This window comes from Serinus canaria, chromosome 1A (assembly GCF_022539315.1).
Source record: "Serinus canaria isolate serCan28SL12 chromosome 1A, serCan2020, whole genome shotgun sequence".
Taxonomy (NCBI): Eukaryota; Metazoa; Chordata; class Aves; order Passeriformes; family Fringillidae; genus Serinus; species Serinus canaria.
The window spans coordinates 67,301,886-67,324,198 of NC_066314.1; the positions used below are offsets into that span (position 1 = coordinate 67,301,886).

Consider the following 22,313-nt stretch of genomic DNA (forward strand, 5'->3'; position numbering starts at 1 on the left):
CAGGCTGACTGTTGTGAGACATCCTCCTCTACTGCATGTGTCAGATTAAAACATCCCATCAAATCCAGGTATCCCCTGTTCTTTTTAACATGGAGAAACAAAAAAAAAAAAAAAAAAAAAAAAAAAAAAGAAGAAGAAGAAAAAGAAAAAAAGAAAGAAAAAATAATCCCCATGATTAAGACAGGTTTGAAAATTTAATTATAGACTATGTTCTGAAAGAGACAAGCAAGAGAGCATTGTATGTGATGTGTTTGCCAACAAATGTGAGCAGGGAGCCAAGGTACTGGGCAAAAGGGAACAGACTGGCAGCAAAACCCTTGGAATTTTGCTACTAAAAGCTGAGTCTTAGTGAAGCCCTGAAGCCAAATTTACCCAAAGCTTCAGTGGAACTGAATGAATTGAATTGATCTTTTATAACTGCTGTGGTCCAGCCTAAATTCCTCCTTTTTTGCACACCTGGAGAGGTGAGGATGCAGCCTGGGCTTCTCAATTTGCACCTTTCTCCCAATTAAGACATGCTTTAAGGAAGAGCAGATTCCCAGTAGTAAGGCAGGCTGGCTCTCCCTCTGTCACACATTTTTGAGGGCTGCATCACACCTGTGCCATTTTAAACCCCTGTGATTTTTTGCAGAAACCTGATTCTGCTGTAATCCTGAACAGCATCACACACTGGTGGCTCCAGGCACTTGGCCCCATCACAGCACAGCTGTGAAGTAGGTAAATGGCCATGTGCACAGCAGGCTTTTCCTAGGAAAGCAAGAACAAAGTGGACACAACAACTGGTTCCAGCAAGCATTTGGCAAATGGAAGATCTAGCCCTGCAACTCCTGCAGGTAATGAGGGGAAAGGAGAACTACAGGTAAGCAAAAAGTGGTCCAGGACCTCAAGAGACCACATGCAGGAAGAGCTGAAAGCTTTCTGCTGTGGTAGGAAAGGAAGGGGCATGGGTCAACCTGTGTGAGGAGCTCAGCTCCTCCCACAATGGCTCTGTAATGATTAGCTTCAGCTTGGCAGCAAAGAGGCTTATTTAAGGAAGAATCAACTCATGGCAAATAAAGATCTTCATCCATCCACATATAGCAAAGCTGAAAGATCAGGTTGGTGAGAGGGGCAGGGCTTTGGGTTGCTGGTCAGCTGCCATTCTGCTCATTTGCTGTGGTTCTGCTCAGCAAGTAAAGCACTTCCCAAGTTAGCATTTATAACCTGGCCATGACCAAAACCTACCCTGGGGACTTTAGTCTGAGCTTTGGATGCAACACCCACGCAGGAGGAGGGAGGGTGGTTCTGCTCTGGCTACTCCTCCAGTATAAAACTCCTTCCCAGCACCAAATCTGTACCAAGGCCTAGGAGAGGTCAGTCTGCAAAAAAAGCATCAGGATGCTTCAGAGGAAAATGTTGGGGGTGTGGGCAGGGAGAGGTGGAGTAGAGGTAGCTGTGGCTGGAAAGGGCTGGGGGTGTAAGGCACTTAACCCCCCCCAGTTAGTGAGGGGTGTGACTGGGTTCTCACTTTTCATTTCTGTGGTTTGTGTTGCTGCCTTCTGCGGTGCACACACCTGTGGTTTATTGTGATTTTATTTGTGTTCTGTGATGGGATTCGTAGTGTCTTTGGCTTGGTTGGTTTTTGTTTTCTCTGGGATAAGCAGAGAGGAAGTTGCAGCCTGTGAACTGTGGGCAATTTCACACAGGGCACACAGGCTGTGCAGCTTGATCCACTTCTGTAATAAGTGTGTTTGCCTCCTGCTAAGGTGTTCCAGCCAAGGTCAGTGGAAATAAACACTCTGGCCAAGCTGCTTGAGACAATTAACAGAAAGCATAAAGAGAGCCAATTGGCCAAGGCTGGTCAGATTAGGAAACAACAGCCTTTGCAAGTCTGTGGCTCAGAGGAGGAAGATGTCTTTCAGTAGGAATTTTGGTCAATTCTTCCTTGACTGATGCAAACCAGCATGATGGTACTGAAGTCAGAGAAAGATGCTCTTTGATCCTGGCTGCATGTTTGGCATGGATGTGCTGAAGGATTTTTCTGAATTTATTTAGTAATCTGCTTAAGTTTGCTTTTTTCTGAGGCTTTGTTTTGTTTTTGTTTGGTTGGGTTTTTTTTTTAGTCTCCCTGCAACTAGTTCTCCTTCTGACATTTTTGATGATGTTAAGACAGGGAATCAGCTTGTCAAGAGACTGTTTCTTGTGTAGGAATTTTTTTTTCGACCAAGGAGATGGAAACCACAGAGGTCCAAATAAGCCCTGTGGATATCCACAGCAGTTCTCTGCCTAGGTGAAAATCACTCTGACAGGCTGAATAGGGCCACATTTGCACAATCAGTACAGCAACAAGGGCTGGTAGTGGAACTCCTTGAAACCAAAACGTGTTTCCTATAAATGTCTGTATTAACACAGCCTTGTGCAGGGCGATAGTTTTAATCAAGCTGGGTCTGGGAAGCCAGGATGTTTTTGACTTAACCTGAAATGTGTTTTGTCTTCCTTTTGACCAGAGGGCAGGAAAAGACTTTATAGTAAAAAAACTGCTGGCAACTGAAGCACCTCTCTTCTGGCTTTATGATCATTGTGCAACCAGGCTTAAATGTTCTGGGAGCAAGTTCCACCAGCTTGTTTCCAGCCATGGTAGATCCTGAAATAGCAGACATCAGACCTATGACTGGTTCTTCGACCTAGCAGTGCTATTTTGGCATCAGGCCCAGGGTTAAACATAACAAGAGTCATTTTCAGTCCTTGCTCTCTTGAAGGTCAGTGGCCCAAATGGTTGGATGTTTGTCTTTGCTGTTTCCGGCCAAGGTCTGCATTTTGTAATGATAAGGCAAAATTCAGAGATCCTCATGTTGGCAATGTCCTGCTGACTCTCACTGGAAAGCATGTTTTTCCTGAATAAGGATGTCAGGATTTGGTCATTGGCAATTTTTAATTGTTTTGACTCTTTTGAGCAGGGTGATTTCTTGTGGTTGCTCTAAAGGCTCGCTGCTCCCTTTTACCTCCAGTCCATGAGTTTCACAGAACAGTGCAGCTCCTTCTTAGCTTTAAGCCCATTAAGCCTGGCTTAGCAGAGTTGCCAGGTGAGACTTTGACATCCATTCATCTGCTCAGGTCACATGGAAGAAGCAGTCTCCCTCTTAGCAATCAGTCTGGCTCACTCTAGCTTGCCAAATGCCTTCTGAGATGAGCCTTGTTCTCTCTACAGCTCCCTTAGAAAGCTATCAGAGAGGTCAGCCACAAATTGGTCCCATTTTTTCTGCCAGAGCTCTTTGGCCTTGGCTTTCTCATCCGGTAGCATGGCACTGTATCTGTGAGGAGGAGGAAAGTCAGTATCAGGCAGGAGACAAGGGGGCAGCTATTTCAAGAGCAGCACTGAAATGAAAAGGCAGGAGGCAGCAAGAGATTAACCCTTGCAGGACATGCCTGCACCACACAGAATAACATGGTGTAAAACAGGCAGGAGCCAAGGAATGTGCAGGAAGACCCTGGGCTTCACATCCAAACAATTTTTGAACATTCAGAACTGTCCAGTAAATAGAAAAAGGGGTTAAACACACCCAAACTAACTGCTAATTGTTTTCCTGTGTTTCCCAGATGAGTCATGGCAAACACTGCAGCAAGTCAAAATTGGCAGAAGTAGACATGTGATACAAAGACATACAATTTCTCCCAAACCCAGAACCAGGTGGTGGAGGCAAGTTCCCAAAGAGTGGAAAAGGAGGAATACACTAGGGCATGGAGTCAGAGAAAGGCACTTGAGAACACAGGCAGAGGAGCCTCTGGGCTCCCTGTGTCCTGCCTTTGGACAAGAGACACGGAGGATCTTTTGGATTGACAGAAGCTCAGTTCCTGTGGCAGAGGAGACTCTGGGGCCAAAACCCAAATGCAAGCAAGGGGGGAAAGCTGATAGTCTCCTTATGATTACTATGGCAAGGTGAGAGAGGTGATGAACTTACTTTATGGAGTTGAGTGCAAGCTGTTTTAGGGTCCTCAGGTCAGCATTCATCCCTCCAATGGCCATGAACACCTCATAGAAGTCATAAGAGACTCCCTTTGCCCCAAAGATGGGGGGATCATCAGGGCTGATCACAATGGGGTGCCCTTCAGCCATGAGGTCGGATGCAGGGTGACTCCTCAGGTCAGCTACCAGCAGCAGGACCTGGGTGGGGAAGAGTGGGAAACAACACCTCAGCAGGTTATTGCTGCAGCTGTGTCACACTGACACCTGCCAGGGCTGCCTGTGACAGCAGGTAGTGGTAAGGGAGGGACAGGCTCCAGAGGACTGTTCAGAATGTTTTCTGCTCTGAACTGCTGCAGGAGGAAGCAGCTTGTGTCCACAGACTGTACAAGGAGATTAATTTCTTAAATAAATCACCTTAATCAATCCAGTGGGGTGAATAACTTGGGCTTATTTAGAACAATTTGACTGTGAGCAATTCAGGAACAGTCTTTTGGTAACACATTAGCTGTGATGCTTAGCTTGAGGTGTCTGGAGCTGGTATCAGGGTTCTCTCCCTTAAGGCTCACTCCAGTAAATCTCCTTTCTGCTGCACCCAGGGGACAATGGCACCACTCTAATGTGCTGCAAAAGAGTTCCCACTGGTTATGAAATCTGCAAAACCAAGGACTTCCAGTTAAAATCCCTGCTTCTTCGCCTCTGGCCCTCCTGGCTTTGAAGTATTTTCAATTATGTCTCTCAAGGCACCTCTCTGGCTCTGGGCCTCATCTCCACTAGGGAGGACTGCCTTCCCAGGTTCCTCTGGATAGGAAGTTAAATTATTTTTTTGCTGACTGGCACTACAAGCCTTAAATATATTCACCTTTGCAGCACCTTACATAGCAAACTGCAGGGTAAGGTGCTGCAAAGGAAACTAAGCCACCCTGTGTGCATCAAAACTTGTAGGTGCCCCCCTGCTGACCCTCACAGCAATGGTGAACCCCTTTACAGTGACCCAGCCACATAACAACATACCTGGTTGGAGATGGGACAGATTTCTACAGGAATATCCCTCTTCAGAGACAAATTTTTGGCTACTGGGTGTTTAATGAGAGCAAGTCCATGGCCAATCCTGCTGGTATTCAGTAGCAATGCATCCAGCACATTATTGTCAACAGAGGTGCCCTGCCAGTCTGAGCAGAGACAGACAAGAGTCACTGCAGTGCTGTGACGAAATAAAGCTCTTCAAACTGCTAGATGATTTTGTTAGTAGATGTCCCAGTTGTGAGGTGAGAGGGTTGCTCATACTCAGAGTTTCCACTTGCATTTTCAGTGAAACAGGGATCTAAATCTGCCCAGGATATTGCCCAGCATAGAGATTACCCACTCATCTCACCTGGCTTTAGATGTTTACAGTATTGCTCTTGCAGCTTAGTTAATTATGCTGGACTCCATTACTTGTCAATGGAGAGAAGTAACAATTATTGGGGAGTAGCCTGTGCATTAGAATGAGATGTATTGTGGCTTAGAAGGGCTTGCTCCTGCCTGTGGCTATAAAGGGAGCCCAGGGTAACCACACTTTTTCTGTTGATGTCAACGTGCAACACACAAGGCACAAGTTAGACAGACTCTCCTGGTTAGGATAAATTCCACCGATGCAGACTGAATACTATGCTGCCAATAATAATACATTGCCTCAGGAATGAAGGGTACATCAGTAGCTTTGATGAGCCTGTTCAGTTAAGACTCGAGTCTGGCTCAAACATTATTTCACCTTAAATTATAAAATGATGGTTGGAGGACTCTGCTGCTGTTGTGGATGGGAAGTGAGTGCTGTTCCAAGGGGGAAATGGCTACAGCAACAACTCTTGTGCATGACTCCTTGTCACACCAGGTCAAAGATGCTGAGCAATGTGACATCTACAGTCAAAGCAGGGATTGCCACAGCCCCAAACTGATAAGGGGAGAAGCTTAGGAGAAGCTGGTTATGTGCACATGTATGCACACACATCCTCTTGATACAGCCATCAAGCAAGCCAGGCTTGCTGCTTCTGCTCTTTGCAAGATTTCAGTCTTGCCTCTGCAAGCAGTAACAAGCCTTGAGTCCTCATGCTCACCAGTCTCCCCAGCATGGAAGAAGTATGGCAAGCTGACCCCCATGGAATATGGGATGGTCAGGGCATCCTTCAGCTCCCATAAAGAATGACCATTGTCCTCATCACCAACCTGGGGGAAAGCAGAAAGGTATTTTTGAACACGTTTGGGAAGATGGTGGGACTTACAGCTCTGTATAAATGAGGTGCCAGCTGTGCTGAAATTACAATGCTGTGGGGTAGGGAGCTGATTCTTTCAGGGGATTTTGTCAATTACCCTGAACAAAATCCTTAGCTGGAGGATTTGCAATTCATTAACACTGATTTCAGTGCAGCAGCAGAGGTTCTGGCTCTGGTATAGAACATATGCCACGGGATATGTGTGGTTATATCACCAGGGTTTAATGTGAAGCCCCAGAAGAAATACAGTTACCAGGTCAAAGCCTGCCAGGGTGTCTGGGAAGCGAGCTCTGAGTGCCATGGCAGTGACGATGGCTTCTTTAATCTGGGAGACATTCAGCATCCTAGAGAGCAAGAGAGAGAAAGAGCTGCAGAAGCTGACTCCCATGGGCCTGCCTTCTCAGGGTTTGAGTTGTGAAATAAGGCCCCCAGGGGTATTTCCAAAATGCAAGTTGCTCTTGAATCTGACAACAAGCTTCAGGTCTCTAGAGGAACAGCAGTAGAAAATTGATATTATGAAATGAAACCCATGAATGACCAGGAAATGCCTGGCTAGACCCTGCTGTCACTTGAGTTAAGGCATGCTTGTCTAACTCACTGGCTTTCTCATTTACCAAGCAGGGAAGGGAACACAACAGTGTGGAGAGAAAATGTTTAATTTTTTTTCTTTCCTCCCAGCTGTTTTGTTGGGAGGTTAAGTAACTGCATTTCAAGAGTTTTCCATTTAGGTTTCTTCCAGCCATATCAGACTTAAACTTCTTGGTGCATTTTGCCGACTGTATCCATACTCAAGCTGACCAGAGAGCAAGCCAGCTCTGAACTGGAGAGGGCATTGTGCCAAACCAGAGTGAGTCAGTGCTGCTGAGAGGTCTGCTCTACTTGCTGAGGATCACCTCACATGACTTCATGGCATCTGGCTGCCTTGGAGGGCAGCCTTGTGCCCTCCTGCCCGGAGAGCAGCACGAACATGCCGTACACAGGCTGCAGGGAGCGGCGTGAGCCGGGTCCCTTGGGACCTCTGCCACACTGAGTGCCCAAACTCGGGCACTGCTGTCACTGCTTCAGTGTCTGCAGGGCTGGGGAGTGCATCCAGGCTCAGAAGAGAGCAGGCATGGCTTGGACACACACACAGGCAGCCCTGCCTGGGCTCATTCCCGCTCCCAGGGTGCATGGATGCTCCTCTGGTGCTCACCTTGCACGTAGGCAGACCCACACGGATGAATTCTCACCCTCAGCCTTTCACAAGTGCCAGGGAATGTCTCAGGAGTCATCAGTCCGGCTCCAACAACCCATGTGGACATTGCCAACCAACCTTGGCACTCCAGCCCAACATTGCCTCTCCCAGCCCTCTGCCCTGCACATAGCACAGCCGTTCTCAGCCCTGCTCAGCCTCTACCTGTGAGCTGCAAATATAACCTTGGCTCCAACAAAGTCTGGGTGCTCCTTCACAAACTGCCTGGTCACTTCCCGGTAGGCTGCCACAGACCATGATTTATCGTGCTTGGTGCCATCCAGTTCATACACCTGCAGTGTGACAAGCAGTAGTTAGAAGAAGTGTTTTACTGGAAGGTGGGAGAAATGAAGTGACAAAAACCTGTGCTGTGGTGCTGACAACAGGGCAGGAAAACAAAAGCAGTAACATCTCTGGAGAACATTTCCTTCTCCAAGCCTTTACCAGCTGGCAAGAACCAAGGAGGGGACTTCCCCCCTCCTATGTGATACAAGTTTCTCTGTGTTCAGACGTGGCAAGCAAATGCCCTTGAGAACCCCTTGGAGACTGTGACCTCTTACTCCTGTCTGCATCCAACATTGCAGTGTTTTGTCCAGCTGTCTGCAGCTCACACATGCTCTGTGCCTTGCAGTGGCAATCTGTCAGCTGAAGCAGCCCCAAGGCACGCGATGGCTGAGCTCCATAAGCTACCAGCTGAGCTGGGCTCCTGCTCCCCTCTGCCAGAGGTTTCCTTCATGACCTTGAGTCAGTCATTTAGTCTTGCCATGCTTTCCCACGTCTCTGTCTGCAAACTGGGAAAAATAATCCTTTTGGCATTCTCTGTCTCATCAACTTGCTCTGGAGGTTCCTCACTACCAGGGCTGTTGTTTGCCCTGATTTCAGCAGGGGTGGAGACCCTGAACCCACAGGTGTACCCACAAAGGCCCTGCCTGGAGTAGCTCACAGACAGCAACTGAAACCACTCCATCAGTTCTCCTCTCACCCTTCTCACCATTCTTTTCTCTGTCACCTTTCTCCTCCAGCCTTCAACTGCTCCACTTCACCACCTAACTTCCCCTCTGGTGCTGTCCCTTGCAGGGATGCCCCTGCAAAGCCCCACACCCCGTCACAACGTGGTGTCCCCCTTGCAGGCACCAGCAGCCGTGGGGCAGCTGCAGATGCTCGGAGGGAATTTTCCCCAGCTGCAGCCCATGGGAATGTGAGACTTTACACAGCTGAATCTGCAAACACAGCTGGGCTTAGGGGGCTTTTCCACAGTGTTTGCTGTTTCACACTAAATCCCAGTTTCATTTACTTTACCTTGGGGCCGCTTCTGGCAGGCTTTGCTGCAAGGAGAGCTTTTGCAGCCTCAGCGCTGTTGTGGAGCCTTGTGGAGGCTCTCCAGCCACACGAGCATCTTGCTATTCCTGTCACACCCTGCTCACCTTGACTTTCCCCAGGAAGCATTTCCCTGCCCTCTCACCCCAGCTTCAGCTTGCCTGTCCCTTCACCGCCCATGCTGCCCTCCATCCCAGTGTGACTGCAGCTCCTGGAATTCCCTGCCGTGGTACCTGGGCTGCAGGCAGCCTGCCTGGAGACCACAGCACTGGAGCCCACAGCTCACAGCACTGGAGCCCACAGCTCACAGCACTGGAGCTCACAGCTCACAGCTGCCGGCTGCAGGGGAGCCCCAGGGCTCTGCAGGCTCCCATGGCTGCCGCCAGCATCAGGAGCTGGATGGGAAGCAAATCTTCCCTGCCAAGCCTCTCTTCAAAAGGACTTACAACCGTGTCTAAGGGCTGATGGTAAAAGCAGGGTATTTTCCAGGCAGGCCCACGCACTTGTATCATGGCTGATACTCTTGGCCTGGAAACCTGTGTGGCCTGGGGGGACGCCAGAGCTCATGCTGCTTCACAGCACAGGCATTTTGACATTGCTGTTATTTTCTCTTTCCAGGTACCCCAAAGACAGGTGGTGGCTGAATTCAAAGCAACTGGCTTGTGGCAACCCCCAGCAAAGTAAGACTAATGTAAACTTTTTAGACTTCTCCACATCCTTTTTCTTTTCCTCCCCTTTGCAATACTTCCCTCTCCTCCCAGGCATGATAGACTGACAGAACTCCCACCCCCATGGAGTCCTGCATGGAGCTGGGCTGGAGAATTGCATGGGAAAGGTGTGTCTACAGTGACAAAATTGTCACTGGGAAAGTGGGAACACTTAGGGTGGTGTGGTCTGCTGGTGCTTGGGGAGGCATTAGGGCAGAGTGGGCTTGGAGAACAACCAGACCAGCTGTGGGTGAAAGGCCTGACCCATTACCAGATTTTGGTGTTAATGGCAATGAAAGCAGCAGTTCATACTTCATACACACAGCCAAAATTTTGTGTTGTCTGCAAACTGTGGGAGGTTGTGTTTTGCCAATTGATTGACTCACCTATTCAGAGTAATCATTCTGAAATAAGCTAGAGATTTAAAATAGCATAACTATTCCAGAATAAGTCTCTATCCAAATAGGAAATTTCATCAGAGTAGCTGCCACAGAACGAGTGATTCTGGTGCAAAACTGAGCTACCTCTTCCTAATGAGCAAGATTTTGACCCAGCTCCTAGTCTGACTGTGCAGTGTAGTTTTGTGCCAATGTCACAGCAGGATCTCCCTTAGCCATTAAGAACAAAGAGTCTCTCAATCCCTTGCCTATGCAAATCTCCAAGAAAGATGTTTGAATATGATCAAGGTTTTCCAGCATCCTTAGAAGGGCAGGTATGCAAACACCTGAAAACTAAATTCAAGATAGGGCTTGAGAAAAGCTATGGAGAAATAAGGATTTAAAAGACTACTGGAGAAGCCAAACCCCACGTACCGCAGGCAGGATAGCTCTTATCTCAACATACTGTATGTTATCTTCATAGAGCTCCAGCAGCCCCTGGTAGAAATAGGCCTTGAACACAGGTGCATAGCAGATAAGTCCAGAGGCAATGAGAAATACTTCTTCAAATCTTTTCCAAATGAAAGCCTGAGAAGGGTAGGCCAGCTCAGGGGTATCTGTCACCAGGGTCAGGTTTCTCAGCAAGCTATAGAAAAGGGAGAAGAGAAGGAATGAGGAGAGCAAACAGAGCCTGTTGGCACTGCAGTACAACAGTGACTGGTGCAACTAGGAAGCATTCAGGTCATTTTACTGCCACCTGTATTTACTCCTTTAATAGCTGGCAAGCATTTATAGGATACATGTTGACCTGTGAGCAGGGTAGGAGTAGGTGCTAAAAATCTGCCCATTGTCCCTTTTTCAAGGAACAGAGTTACAAAAGCAAGTATGGTGCTTTTATATCAGTCTTACTCTGCTACCCAGGGTATCCCTAATCTGAAAGCAGGCATGCACATTACTCCTGCAGACAATATGTTTTCCCAAAAATCTTCAATGCATGTAAGATGTCACAACACTTGGTCCTGTGTTCAGCACCTAAAAGGCAGACTGAGTTTACAGGACATGCCATGTACTGGGCCACCACCAGCCTGCTTTCTGAGCCCATAAGTTGTCCTGGTGCCTTTGTATTGTCAAAATATGCCAAAAAAAAAAAAAAAAAAAGCAAGGGGAAAACAGTTCTGAATCAGAAATCATTTTTCCCAGCCACTGAGAGCAAACCTGACTCCCCACCTGCCTTGCTGATAGCTACTTCAGGGAAACAGCTGATAAGAATCTCAGTCCTGGCTTTTCCTTAGTGTGATGGAAATGTATTTATTTCCTCCATACACTCTGCTGGCATATAAGTCTCTTTCAGAAATCTAGAGAGACAGTGGGTAGTTTTATCAAGCAGACTTTAAGTGAGCCAGTAAATTGCAAGAATATCTAATTGTGGGTGACAGCTTGCATTTAGGACAGGGTGAGCATCTGTGCCACACCACCATCCTCTGGCAAGCTGATAGCCTCCATCCCACCTGAAGCCCTGCCTCTGGCAACAGCCCTCCTTCTTCCACCTGAAGAGTAGTTCATAACAAATTTCTCCTACCAGTGGGCAGAGTCTAAATGGCAGTGCAGGGGTGATGAACTTCATTCCTGGGTGGACAAATAGAAGCCATCACAGAAACCTGCAGATGTTTTCTTGCTGGCCCAGTGCTTATCTCGTGTCAGGGGCTAAGCAGGTTCAGACAGAAATACCTTCAGCCGTGCTTCAGCTTTCATCTGGGTATATTGTTTCCCCTCAATAACAGCTACTGATCTTTAATAATGTTTCCTGTTTGATGTCTTGGCCCCCATCCTCGTGCAGTGCTCTGCTCTGTTATATGGGAGGTGTGGCTTTCATTTGTGATCTTATTATCTCCATCCAGGACACTTCTATGGATGGAATTAAACCCCCACAGACTCCCTACAGATGTAAAATGTGATCTGGCCCAAATTCATAGACTGAGACATTCTGGGCAGATATGCCTTTTGAATCCCTCCATCCTGCCCATAAACCAGAGCCTGTTCCCCCAGGATTTGCCTGCTGTTTCACTCTCTAAGGGGTCTCTTCCAGGGCCTGCAGTTTCATTTCTTCCTCACTCTGTTAATTTCTTTGCCAGCAACAATTTTAGAAGCAAACCTGTACATAAAAGAGATGCTACTACTGTTAAGGATGAGACTTTAAATGCTCGACAGTCAGGAAAATTCAGAGTTAAGGTTTCCACAGCAACTTGGGCTCTGCCCTCCCATACATTACAATAGGGGCTTTGGTGCCATTATCGCGGGACACTGGGCAACCCCAGCTACTGTTCAGTAATCCATGCAACCAGAGAAGACCAAGCTGGACCACGGAAGGGACTGACAGTGAGGAGACACCCCAGCATCACCCTAGAAACCAGGAATGCAGGAGTCAGGAGCATCCTGAAGGCGCTGCTCCAGCTGCCCGAGCTGCGGAGGGGGCAGCCTCCGGCAGAAGGGCTGTGCTGCTGCTCATCGGGGAGGTTTCGTGTGGGAAGAGCTGGGGGAAGGAGAATTTTCCCTTTCCCTCGTGGCCGAAGGGCAGCTCCCCTCCAGCTCGGCACCTGCCCGGAGCCGGGAGCCGAGCGGGGCCGTTCCCAGAGGCTCAGGGAAAAACCTCCCCGTGGATCAAAAGACCATGCAAGCCCGATCTCGCCGCTGCAGGCAGCTCCATTCCAGATAAGGATGGAGCTTAGTCGGGCTCCCACCACTTTCTCCCCTTGTCCTGTGAGAACTCGGCTCCTCCAGCAATGAGCGCACGCAGGGCTCCGCTCCCCGCCTTTAAATCTGGCTGTACAAACTCGTGGTTGTTTGCTTAGCCTGTGCTCTTGGGCTGGAAACAGCCATAAATCCCCACACCACCCTGCTCCTAAAAGCACATAAATCAAATTGTGCTTCTCTTTATAATCCCCTTCCCTTTGAGACTGATTATTGATCCTTACAACTGTTGAAGATTTATTGCATAATAGTGATCCATCCTTGATAACCAGATAATCTCCTAAGGGTTCGGGGGCTTTTGCCATCAGTACCTCATGTATATGAAGCAAAGCTTCATAAATACATTCTTTTCTTGCTTCTTTTCTGGAATGGGCCTTTGCCAGTGATCAGGTGCAGACTACAAATAGCCTTCCATGTCATGTCATATATGCACTGAACAATGCTATTGCAATGCATATGCCCAAAGGGGCACAGCTAAAATGACCAGCCAAGGATTATTTATTTTCAACTGTGGGTTTGCTTTCTCTTTTCCTGGGTTTTTTCCTCTGTTTTCCTTTCCTGTGCTATATAATACAGAAGTGGAATGTTTTGTTGCCTCGTTTTTAAAGGGATTCTTTTTCCTGCTCCTTTTCCTGCTCTCGATGGGTAATTATGCCCCTCTCCTCACCGTGGTATCTAAATGTCTTCCAGTGGTGCATTAAATAGTGTGACTAACATCTGTCACATGTGGTTCATTCGCTTGCTCTCACTCTCTCTCATCCCCTCTTCTTCTCCCCAAGGGGAGGCTTGTAGAGGGAGTGGAGTGCTTTGTTTCTGTAGTGGATTTTTATTCCTTTTTTCCCCTTCTCTTACTGCACACGCTGCCCTATTTTTCTGTGAGATAAGGCAGTCAGAAGACACGGAGGGGAAGGTGATGGCAGCCGGGGCAGCCGCCAGTGCCCAGGGGAGTTGTCCCTGAAGCCTGGGCCGTGGTGTCAGCTCCCTCACAGATGACTTCATCCTGGTGATAGAGAGCTCTGCTGGGCACGGCCTCAGTCCTTGTGCTGCTGGTGGGGGGTGTGCAGTGGTATTTTACAAATAGCTGGAATGTCAATGCTGCTTCCCTAAATATCTGGGGGCATGCTCTTGCTTTGGAGGTGGCAGCCATTATGTTGCTTCTTGAGGGAAAGAATGACATTCTCCTGAATTGTAATTGATAGTGAAGAAAATAAGTGAGGATTGTTTTCCCTTTTAAGTATGAAAGCAAAATTCCCTTTCTTTCACTGTCCCTTGGCCCGTGGTCTCCTGGCTCATCTAAGAGCATCCTTTTGGAAGCTCACCAGTAACACAATACTCCAGGGTCTTGGTCCATGAGATGTGTGCTTTGAATAGGAATGATTAGACCTTCTCTTGAGAGAAACAAACAAAAAGAGCCACTTCCAAAGCACACACACACACACAGACACACACAGACACACACACACACGTATATGTACGTAAAAATGCAAACAGCAAAAAAAATCTTGCAGATTCCCCTTTCTTCCACCCCTTCCTGGTCAGAAATGCTGTAAGGTGAAAGAGGTGCAGCTTCTCAGAAACATTTCCATTGTTCTTTCACATGTGCTCATCCACCCTGCCTTGCATGAGAGCCCTTCCCTGCTGCCATATTCCCTTGACACTTCCTTGAAACCACCCAACTATCCATCCGTTCTTTCCTCTGACATCTGCTTTCTCTCAGCTTGTCAGTGCTCAAGGGCAAAGAGGAGTGCAGGAGAGAGGTAGCCTGGGATGCACATGTTCAAGAGACTGGGAGAGTTTCCAGAAACTGAGAAGCAGAACAGATTGGGGCCTATTCCTGGCTAGAGACCTATTTCCAGACGGCCAAAAACATTCCTAACCCCTAGATTAGTGCCCAGGGATTAGATGAGAATGGGAGGGGAAGTGCCTCAGCCTGGCTGTTGTTGGTGTGTTTGCACATTATGCCTAATGACTCCTCTGTGATTTTGTGATGATGAGCATGGAAGGGCAAGAAATGAAGGACAACATACTCAAATGGATAAGTGAGCACCCAGGATGCCAGAGATCCAAGTTTCTTCTTGGCTCAGGCACATGCTTGCTGAGGAAAATCACTTCACTGGCCTCTGCCTCGGTTTCCCCTCCACATTTGGGGAGACCCTTGCAACGAGGCTCTGTCTTGTGTCCCTGCCCAGTGCCTGCCACTCTGAAGTCCTGCTCTGACTTGTGGCCACTAAACACTGTCAGGCAAATACAAAAGAAGAGGAATGTGGCAGTACTGCCTCTGAAAACAAGTGTTTCCACACAGGAACAGAGGGAACCACACAAGGCACAGCCCCAGTCACCCAGGTGTACAGGGTGTACGGGGTGCCCTGCCCTTCGGCCTCTGCCAGAAAGTGGCATCATGCCATGGAAACACAACTGAAAAGAAGTGCAGTGAAGGGTTGCTCCTGATACGCTTCTAAATGCCCAGTGCAATTGCTTGGGCTTAAAGGAAGTGAAGCTCTTTCAAAATCCAATCTCTTGCACGTTATTTATGGGTCTCCTGGTGTGGTTGAAGAGAGCTGGTGCTGTCATCTTTCCTTCCTCATCACTCCCAGCAGAAATGGAAGGCAGCTAATGGGGAACCAGTTTTCTCTCTGGAAGGCAGAGATCAGTGACTTCTCACTGGATCTTATTTCATCCATCACGTGTCAGGGCAGTTGAGCCTCTGGATATAAAAGGTCAAGAGCCCAGGGTCTGGTATCACTTTCCCCTTCCCCTCTGGACTTCCATAAGAGAGGGATGGTGGATGCCCTGGAGAGTCAGACCCCTCTGCCCTGCCCATTGCTGGTTTTGGGGTGGGAAGGCAATACCATGCCACAAGTCTGGAAGCTCCTCAGCTTCCCAACCTGACCTTCTTCTCAGATCTGCAGGGCACAGAGCCCAGACAGCTTCTATGTGGAGGGGATACCAGCTCACTAAGAGTTAAAAGGTCTCTATTTAAGAGCACACAACCTCACTGAAGAGCACTGCAGTAAAACCCACCAAGTTTCACTTGGGAAACACTGAAATTAGGGTCATCTGCACTGCCTCAGTCCAGCCCTATCCTTGTGTGTTGGCATGGCAATACTGTCTGTCATTACATGACACCCCACACTGTTTTTCCTGCAGACCCCAGCCCCTGGAGCGCCACGGACAGCGGTGCCCTCTCAATGGATGGCTACTCAATATTTTCCTTTGTCCTCATCGCTCAGTGTCTGACTTCATGCATTATTTAGTGTGCTCTCTCCAGCCCCCCACACACCACTGCAGAGCTGCGTGCTTCCTCTTGGCCTTTTCAGCAGGGCTTTGTCCCGGGATCAATGGCCCCTGGATGAGGAGATAGGACTCTGTGTTCCCATCACCACTGGCTAGAGGGGAAGCCAGGCTCTTCCCAGCCACCTGTAAGTGATTAAATGCCAGGTGGCTCAGACGAGCCCAGTCCTGATAAAAGGCTGCCAGCAGTGAAGGCAGGAGCTGCCTGCAGGGAGAGGAGCTCCTGCAGGAGGGTGAGTGATGCTCTGGGGAGCCAGCTGAGGTGTAAGCAGCTGTCCAGCTGCAGGAGCCTTGCCTGTAAGGGCAGGAGCTCTGTTAGCAGGAGGGTGTTTGAGGGGAAGGAGCCCCTTAAACTAGGCAGGGGTCCTTGTGTGGGGTTCCTTGGTTCAGCCAGTGCCCAGGAGGGTGAGCCACAGCTTCTGGTGCCTGTTGGGAATGAGTGCCTCATGCTTCCAGGTGGTGGTGAGTGCCCCTGGGGTTTCAAAGGCAGAAAACAAGTTTGGTGTTTGGAGGGACAGTTGGGTTGGGTTTTATTTTGGGAAGTTAGAGGGGTTTTGCTAGTGCAGTAATTAACATAAATAGTTTGCCCAAGTTCTTGCTCTGAATCAAAACAGTGACTTTGCAAAGGATGTTTCTGCTGTTGGGGAGAGCCTGTTCATCAGCTACCTGGCTTCCTCAGCCAGTTTTTGGATACCTCACTGGCTGGGGCACCATGTAGCCCTGTCCCACATTGAGAACCCATTCAGTGCTGAGGAGATCTGGGGCCAGGTCTCATAAATCTACTTCAGCTTCTGTCCTCAGCTTGTGTGCACAGAAAAATTCAGCTTTTATGGTCCCTGACTCTGGTGTACTTAATGCAGCAGCCTTCAGACTCTTACATTGCTGTCACTGTTAAATTGGACGTGACATACACCCGTGATCAGGGTCTAAGAAGAAAAAAGTTTCTAATCTGTTTCTAGGCTGATGGCTTTGTCTTCTTCTTTGCTATAGATACACTTGAAAGTCATCAATTGTTATTTCTTCCATTAACTCAGCTTTGCTTTCAAGCTAGCTGCCAAGCCCCTCCATACATTCAGTGCTATTTGCTTTTTGCACAGCCCTAGACAGAGTTCCTGACTCGCAGAGCAGCGAGCAAACGGGAAAGCTGGACCAGAATGGAGCACCAAGTGGCCACCCCTCTCCACTCACCCTCTGTCAAACTCGGCCACGTCGCTCAGCTGTCGCCGGTAGGTGTCCAGCAGCAGCCACGGGGAGCAGGGCGCGGGTGGCGGGGGCGGCGGGCGCGGCCGGGAGAATCGGAAGCGCACGGAGCCCGCGGGGGTGAAGCAGATGTAGCAGTCGGGCAGGTAGGAGGCATTGAACACCAGCCAGCCCACGCTCAGCATGGCGAAGTCGTGCAGGTGGAGCACAGCACCTGGTGGGGGACAAGGATGTCCTGGTGAGCCCAGGCAGCTGGGAAGAAGGTTTGATGGGGTAGCAGTTCGTTTCCCCAGGTTTAATGGGATACCAGTTTGTTTGCCCATCCAGGGGGTGTCTGGAAATGCTTTAGAAGGCTCTAAGTGAATTCTCCCCGCAAGGACTGCATGGCTGCTCTGCCTCCCCCAGGCTGGAGGATGTGGCCCCCTCCACATGAGACACTGGGCAGGCAGAGTGTGACAGCTCCCTGGGAGCACAGCGAGGGGGAAATCAATAGGGAGCTCTGCTTCTCCACTGGGATGGAAAATGCTTCGAGTTATTAAAGGTCTTTCAGGCAGAGTTTGCTGTGAGCTGGCTCAGGCCCCACTGTTTTAAAGAGAAACTTGCACAGGAGGCAGCAGTTCACAAGGCATGCTGGCTGGAGCACACCTGAAGCAAAGCTCTGTATCTAAGATGTTTGGATCCCAGCTCCAATTTTTGTGCCTAGTGTGTGTGTCTTCTTTCAGCTCTCTGGAGCTCTGGCATACACCAAAATCCCAGACCACGTTACTCTGGGGAATTGCACTCAGATGCAGAAATACAGTTTACTTCTGTGCCTTATCAAAAGCATGCTTGCTTACATTGTACATCTGCTGCTGGCCAGCACAGAGGGCCTCTGGGGTGCCCTGTTATTGTGCAGTATGTTGGCAGCTGCCAGTCTTCCTGGCACAGGAAGCATCCTCTGTATGCTCACCTTCCTTTTTGTTTCATTTTGCTGAAATCTCTCCTTTTCCAAAGACTCCTGGTGTTATTGGTTCTTGAACTAAGCCTCCCCTTTGTAAAGGGAAGATGCTGTGAGAGCTTAGATATGTATTAGATATGTATTTTAGTCTTAGATATGTATTTTATTATTCTAGAGGGGACCTCTTAGTCAAAATAGCTTTGATGCCCTTTAGGGTAAAGGGAGAACATGAATGGCAAGAACAAGACTGGTATGCATTTGACGTTAGGTTAGGTTCCAGACTATAATTTACAGTGGACTAATCTAATATACAGTCATGTCTATGATCTCCCACTACAGAGGGTCTGGCTGTAAAGATGCTGAGGAGCTGTGGTTGCTGCTCTCAGCAGAGCTGGTGCGCCAGACTGGGTATGCTGCAGCTTTCTGACCCTCCTGTGGCTGACAATGTCACCTTCTTCCCTATGAGAGCAGCAACAGACATTACAGTAGTGCTTGTAACAACAGCATCAGAGCCCAGGGGCTCTGATCAAATCCTACTCAAACAGCTACAAGGATGTGATCTTGGCCCTAAAACCTTACAGCCCTTGCAAAGATTCCAAGAGCCCATTTAAACATCGCCAGGATTGAAAAGTGTTAATTATTTGTTTTGACTCCCACTTGGTATCAATGATACTGGAGGTGAAGAACGGGGTACTTTTAAATTCCTAACTGTTCAATTCAGCCATGAAAGAATAATGACATTTCTGACACGCTAATTGTTTATGTTAATGGATTGGGATGCTGCAAGGTCTGCAGCATTGCAATCTGCTGATTGGGATCTGCATCCCACAGCAGAGACTGGGAGGGAGAAGTTGGGAAGATTGCTCAGGGCCGCATCCAATCTGTGAACACTTCCAAGGATGGGGCAGTCACAACTTCTCTGGGCAACCTGTTCTGGTGCCTCACCATCCTCTGAGTAGACTTACTAATATCTAATCTAAATCTCTCCTCTTTTAATTCAATATTGATCCCCCTGGTCCTGTCACTACCTGCCTGTGTAAAATGTTGCTCTCTCTCCCTTTTATAAGCTCACTTTAAGTGCTGGAAGTACACAGGCTTTGACTTGTACACAACAAGCAAAGAACATAAAGGTTTCAGTGTTAGAGGTAGCCCCTTCCTCCTCTAGTGCCCCCAGACTTTCCAGCACACTTCCAGGTCTGCTACAGAACCACCTGCACCTTTTTGGGGGATGCAGCACTTTTGGCTGAGATACAGGATAAGGTTGGTAGCCTGTCCATGGAGTGTGTCTGTGGGAAAAAGAGACCTGGCTGGAACATGCTGAGTAAATGGGGATGTCTGGTATTTCTTGTTGTCTTTGCTTCCTCTGTTCCTTCTCCACTCTTGAAAGACTTAAGGCTCCATATTGTAAGTTAAACCAAATGCCACAATTGCTGGAAATGTGTATTCACCCAATCCATCCCCCTCTTCCTCTCCTCAGGCCTTTTCCTGAAACCCAATGAGCACAATTTACAGCTCCCAGAAGCTTGTCTCCCACATCCTGTGTTTTGTCCCAGCTCAGAAAGAGAAAGATGAGAAAGGATGACTAAGATGAGACTCCTTAAGCCAAGCCTACCTTTAGGCATGCGCTTTAAGATGCTGAACACCGTGCTCTGGTCAATGAGGCTTTTTGCCTTGAAGAAGTGCATGCTTGGAGGGAACTGTCCTGTAGTCATGGCTGTTTCCACTTCCTTCTTCTTGAGGTTTACTAGCTTTGTACTGAGCTGCTGCTCCTGCCTGCTCAGCACCAAGTTGCCACCTGTCTGATGGGCTTTCTCCTCCTGCATCAGGGAGTCCCTGTCCTTCCAGTGAGGGCTGGGGAGGCAGGGGGCAGCCAGACTCAGGAGCAGGTATGCCAGCTTGACACCTTGCCAAGATGGAGCTTTCATCTTAGAGCTGCACCTGGACAGGGAGAAAAGACCGAGGCATTAGCAGAGGTCAGAAGGGAGCACGTTGGCAATGGGATGTGAAGTTGTTGACCCATCATGCAGAGGCAGAGGATTAATGGGATGCTCAGAACTGGCAGGGACACCTGGTGCCAGTGTCCCCTGAATTTAGGGCTAATGGAGCAGCACACTCCCTGTGGCTGCTGACTAGACACAGCAAGGCTGGGTAGGGTGAAGAGATGTTCCTCCTTGGATCATACTGGCAGCACACCATGCAGTAAGGCAAAGGGCCAGCCCTGGAATGGGGGATTGGTGGGGTCAGGATGCTGCTTGCAAGCTGGGGTGGAGCTCTCATTGAATAAGGAGTGCTGCTGCCAAGGTGCTGGCTGTGCTGATAATGTCCAACTAAGGGGCTTGGCTTGAGCTGATCAGATCCCCATTCCCTCCAGTTGAGAGAAACTCCTGTTGCACCCTTTTACTATATTCCAGCTATCCCAAGGGTTAATTTACAGGCAGGAAAGGGGTAAGGAAGGCCTTACCCCAAGGCTTTCTCTGCAGTAACAGAGGTGTGTCCTTTCCTTGGACACAGGAAATGCCAGAGGAAAGGGGATGGAAGTGAGACCATAGGAGTAGTAAGGGATCTCAGGAGACAGGCACGTGTGAACTCCGAGCACTCTCCCTCTCCCCCAAAAAAGCACAACTGCAATATAATCCTTCAACACCAGACTTTAGTGACCCTCCCTGCCAATCTATCCAGAGCAAAACAGGCTGGAGAAGGGCTCAATATTTTGAAATAAGTCTATGTGAATTACATAGAAAGGCCTTGCTTGCGCACGTCTTCTCCTTCTGGCCTCTCCTCCACCTGTAGGTCCAGGAAAACATCCCCAGCCCCTTTAGTGGGTCCCGGGGGTTGAAGGGGAACAAACAGAGCAGGAGTGGCTGCAGCCCCACACCAGGCCTGGCTTTGAGCTTAGAAAAGGAAACATCCCCCAGAAAGTGTTATCGTAGCCGTGCTGGGACTGACTCACTTACTGTTAGCTCTCCTCCTCCTGGCATCCAGAGCTCACGGAGCCGCTGAGCGGGGAGCGGCTCTGCCTCCTGCGCACCAGCGCTGCCCCAGCACGGAGAGAGATAGAGAGAGATAAAGAGCAGGGTCCGTCCCGGCCGTGCCGAGCCAGGCACACGGAGTTCCTCTTCCTGTGCAGCCCAGCTTTTATTTCAGCCCAGCTGCACTGCTTCATGAATATATAAGGAGGAGGAGGAGGAGGCAGGCGAAGTTATGAGAGAGCGGGACACGGGCAGCGGCGGGGGAGCGGGGCTGGGAACCGGGCTGCCAAAAAAGAGGGGTCACTCAGGGGAACCCCCCCCCAGCTCTTTAACCCATCGGTGCCTGACAGCGAGGGCATCTCTGGGGGCTTGTCTGTGCAGCCGTGCCGCGTTCCCTGGCACACACATGCGGCTTTTCAATACCCCGGGAGAAGCGCATGGGCGCATTCCTGGTGCAGGGAGGCTCCGAGCCCTGCTCGCTGTCCCAGGAATACACACGGGCTTGGATATCTAATCCTGATCTGCTGCAGAGCCTTTAATGCCAGCGACACAGCAAACTCTGCTCGCTAATGCCTTTACGTCTGAGAAAACACCAATTTGTACCTCGAAATGGTCTTGCCCAGTCTCTGCCAGCTCCGGGAATGGGGCAGGCATCAATCCAGGTGGCTGCCCTGAGACACACAGGGCTAAACTCCAGCCTGGGAAGCAAGTCAGGTGGAGGGGGGGATGGATTTATTTAAAAACAATCACAACAAATACAGTAATTTCAGCATTTTATTTCACACAGTTCAACGAATGGGGGTTTTAAACTACTTAAACTTAGGAGTTTTAAACTACTTAAAACAGATGTTACATAAGCAGCTTCCAGGGGAGAACAAAGTCCATTTGGTTTAATTTAGTCCAAAAATTGAATCATTTTAAATATTAAAACAAAAAGAAAGGTCTTGTAAGTTAAGAACTATTGAAAACAGCTCACAGCAGTCACAAAAATTATTTTTGAGGCAGAGACAGTAGTCTGGTCAATAAATAATATGCTAAATTTCATTAGCTGGCACAAGGGACTGAAAGCAGGGTGTTCAGGCTCCCCATCCTCTCCTCCCTGACTGTCCCAGCCAAGACACCTGCCAGCTTTTCCTCCTGTCCTGGTCCCTTCATTCCCCGCTGTCACTGAGATCAGTCCCAGCATCCATGCAGGGATCCCAAACACTCCCCAAGCCCTGTCCATGGCAGCATGTCCAGAGGGTGGCTGTGCCCCCTTGCCTGCCCCTCAGCAGGATGGGTATTCCTTGAGTCTCCAGATGATCCTACTCCCAAAAAGGGAGATCAGTGGAGTGGAAAGATGAC

General features: G+C 48.9%; 1 protein-coding gene and 1 long non-coding RNA gene across 4 annotated transcripts in view; one reads left to right on the plus strand and one right to left on the minus strand.

Annotated features, from left to right (window-relative positions):
- Positions 1-166: 166 nt before the first annotated feature.
- Positions 167-21,645, minus strand: ADA2 (adenosine deaminase 2). 3 transcript variants are annotated; one of them, XM_050984281.1, is made up of 10 exons: positions 21,573-21,645; positions 19,613-19,938; positions 17,052-17,277; positions 10,260-10,470; positions 7,589-7,716; positions 6,446-6,536; positions 6,037-6,145; positions 4,955-5,112; positions 3,939-4,141; positions 167-3,290 (listed from the first exon to the last, which is right to left on the minus strand). In XM_050984281.1, the coding sequence occupies exons 2-10, from the start codon at positions 19,923-19,925 to the stop codon at positions 3,182-3,184; spliced, it is 1,548 nt and encodes a 515-aa protein (XP_050840238.1). In that variant the 5' UTR covers positions 19,926-19,938; positions 21,573-21,645; the 3' UTR covers positions 167-3,181. The 3 variants fall into 3 exon arrangements, with proteins under 3 accessions (XP_050840238.1, XP_009093378.3, XP_050840236.1); XM_009095130.4 differs by lacking the exon at positions 21,573-21,645 and adding an exon at positions 20,955-21,131; XM_050984279.1 differs by lacking the exon at positions 21,573-21,645 and adding an exon at positions 20,951-21,131.
- The window catches only part of LOC108962769 (uncharacterized), a 38,062-nt gene continuing 23,472 nt past the window's right edge, over positions 7,724-22,313 (plus strand). Inside the window, exons 1-2 of the long non-coding RNA XR_007779792.1 lie at positions 7,724-9,420; positions 16,961-17,089. This is a non-coding gene — a long non-coding RNA (uncharacterized LOC108962769). The remainder of the gene's footprint in view (positions 9,421-16,960; positions 17,090-22,313) is intronic.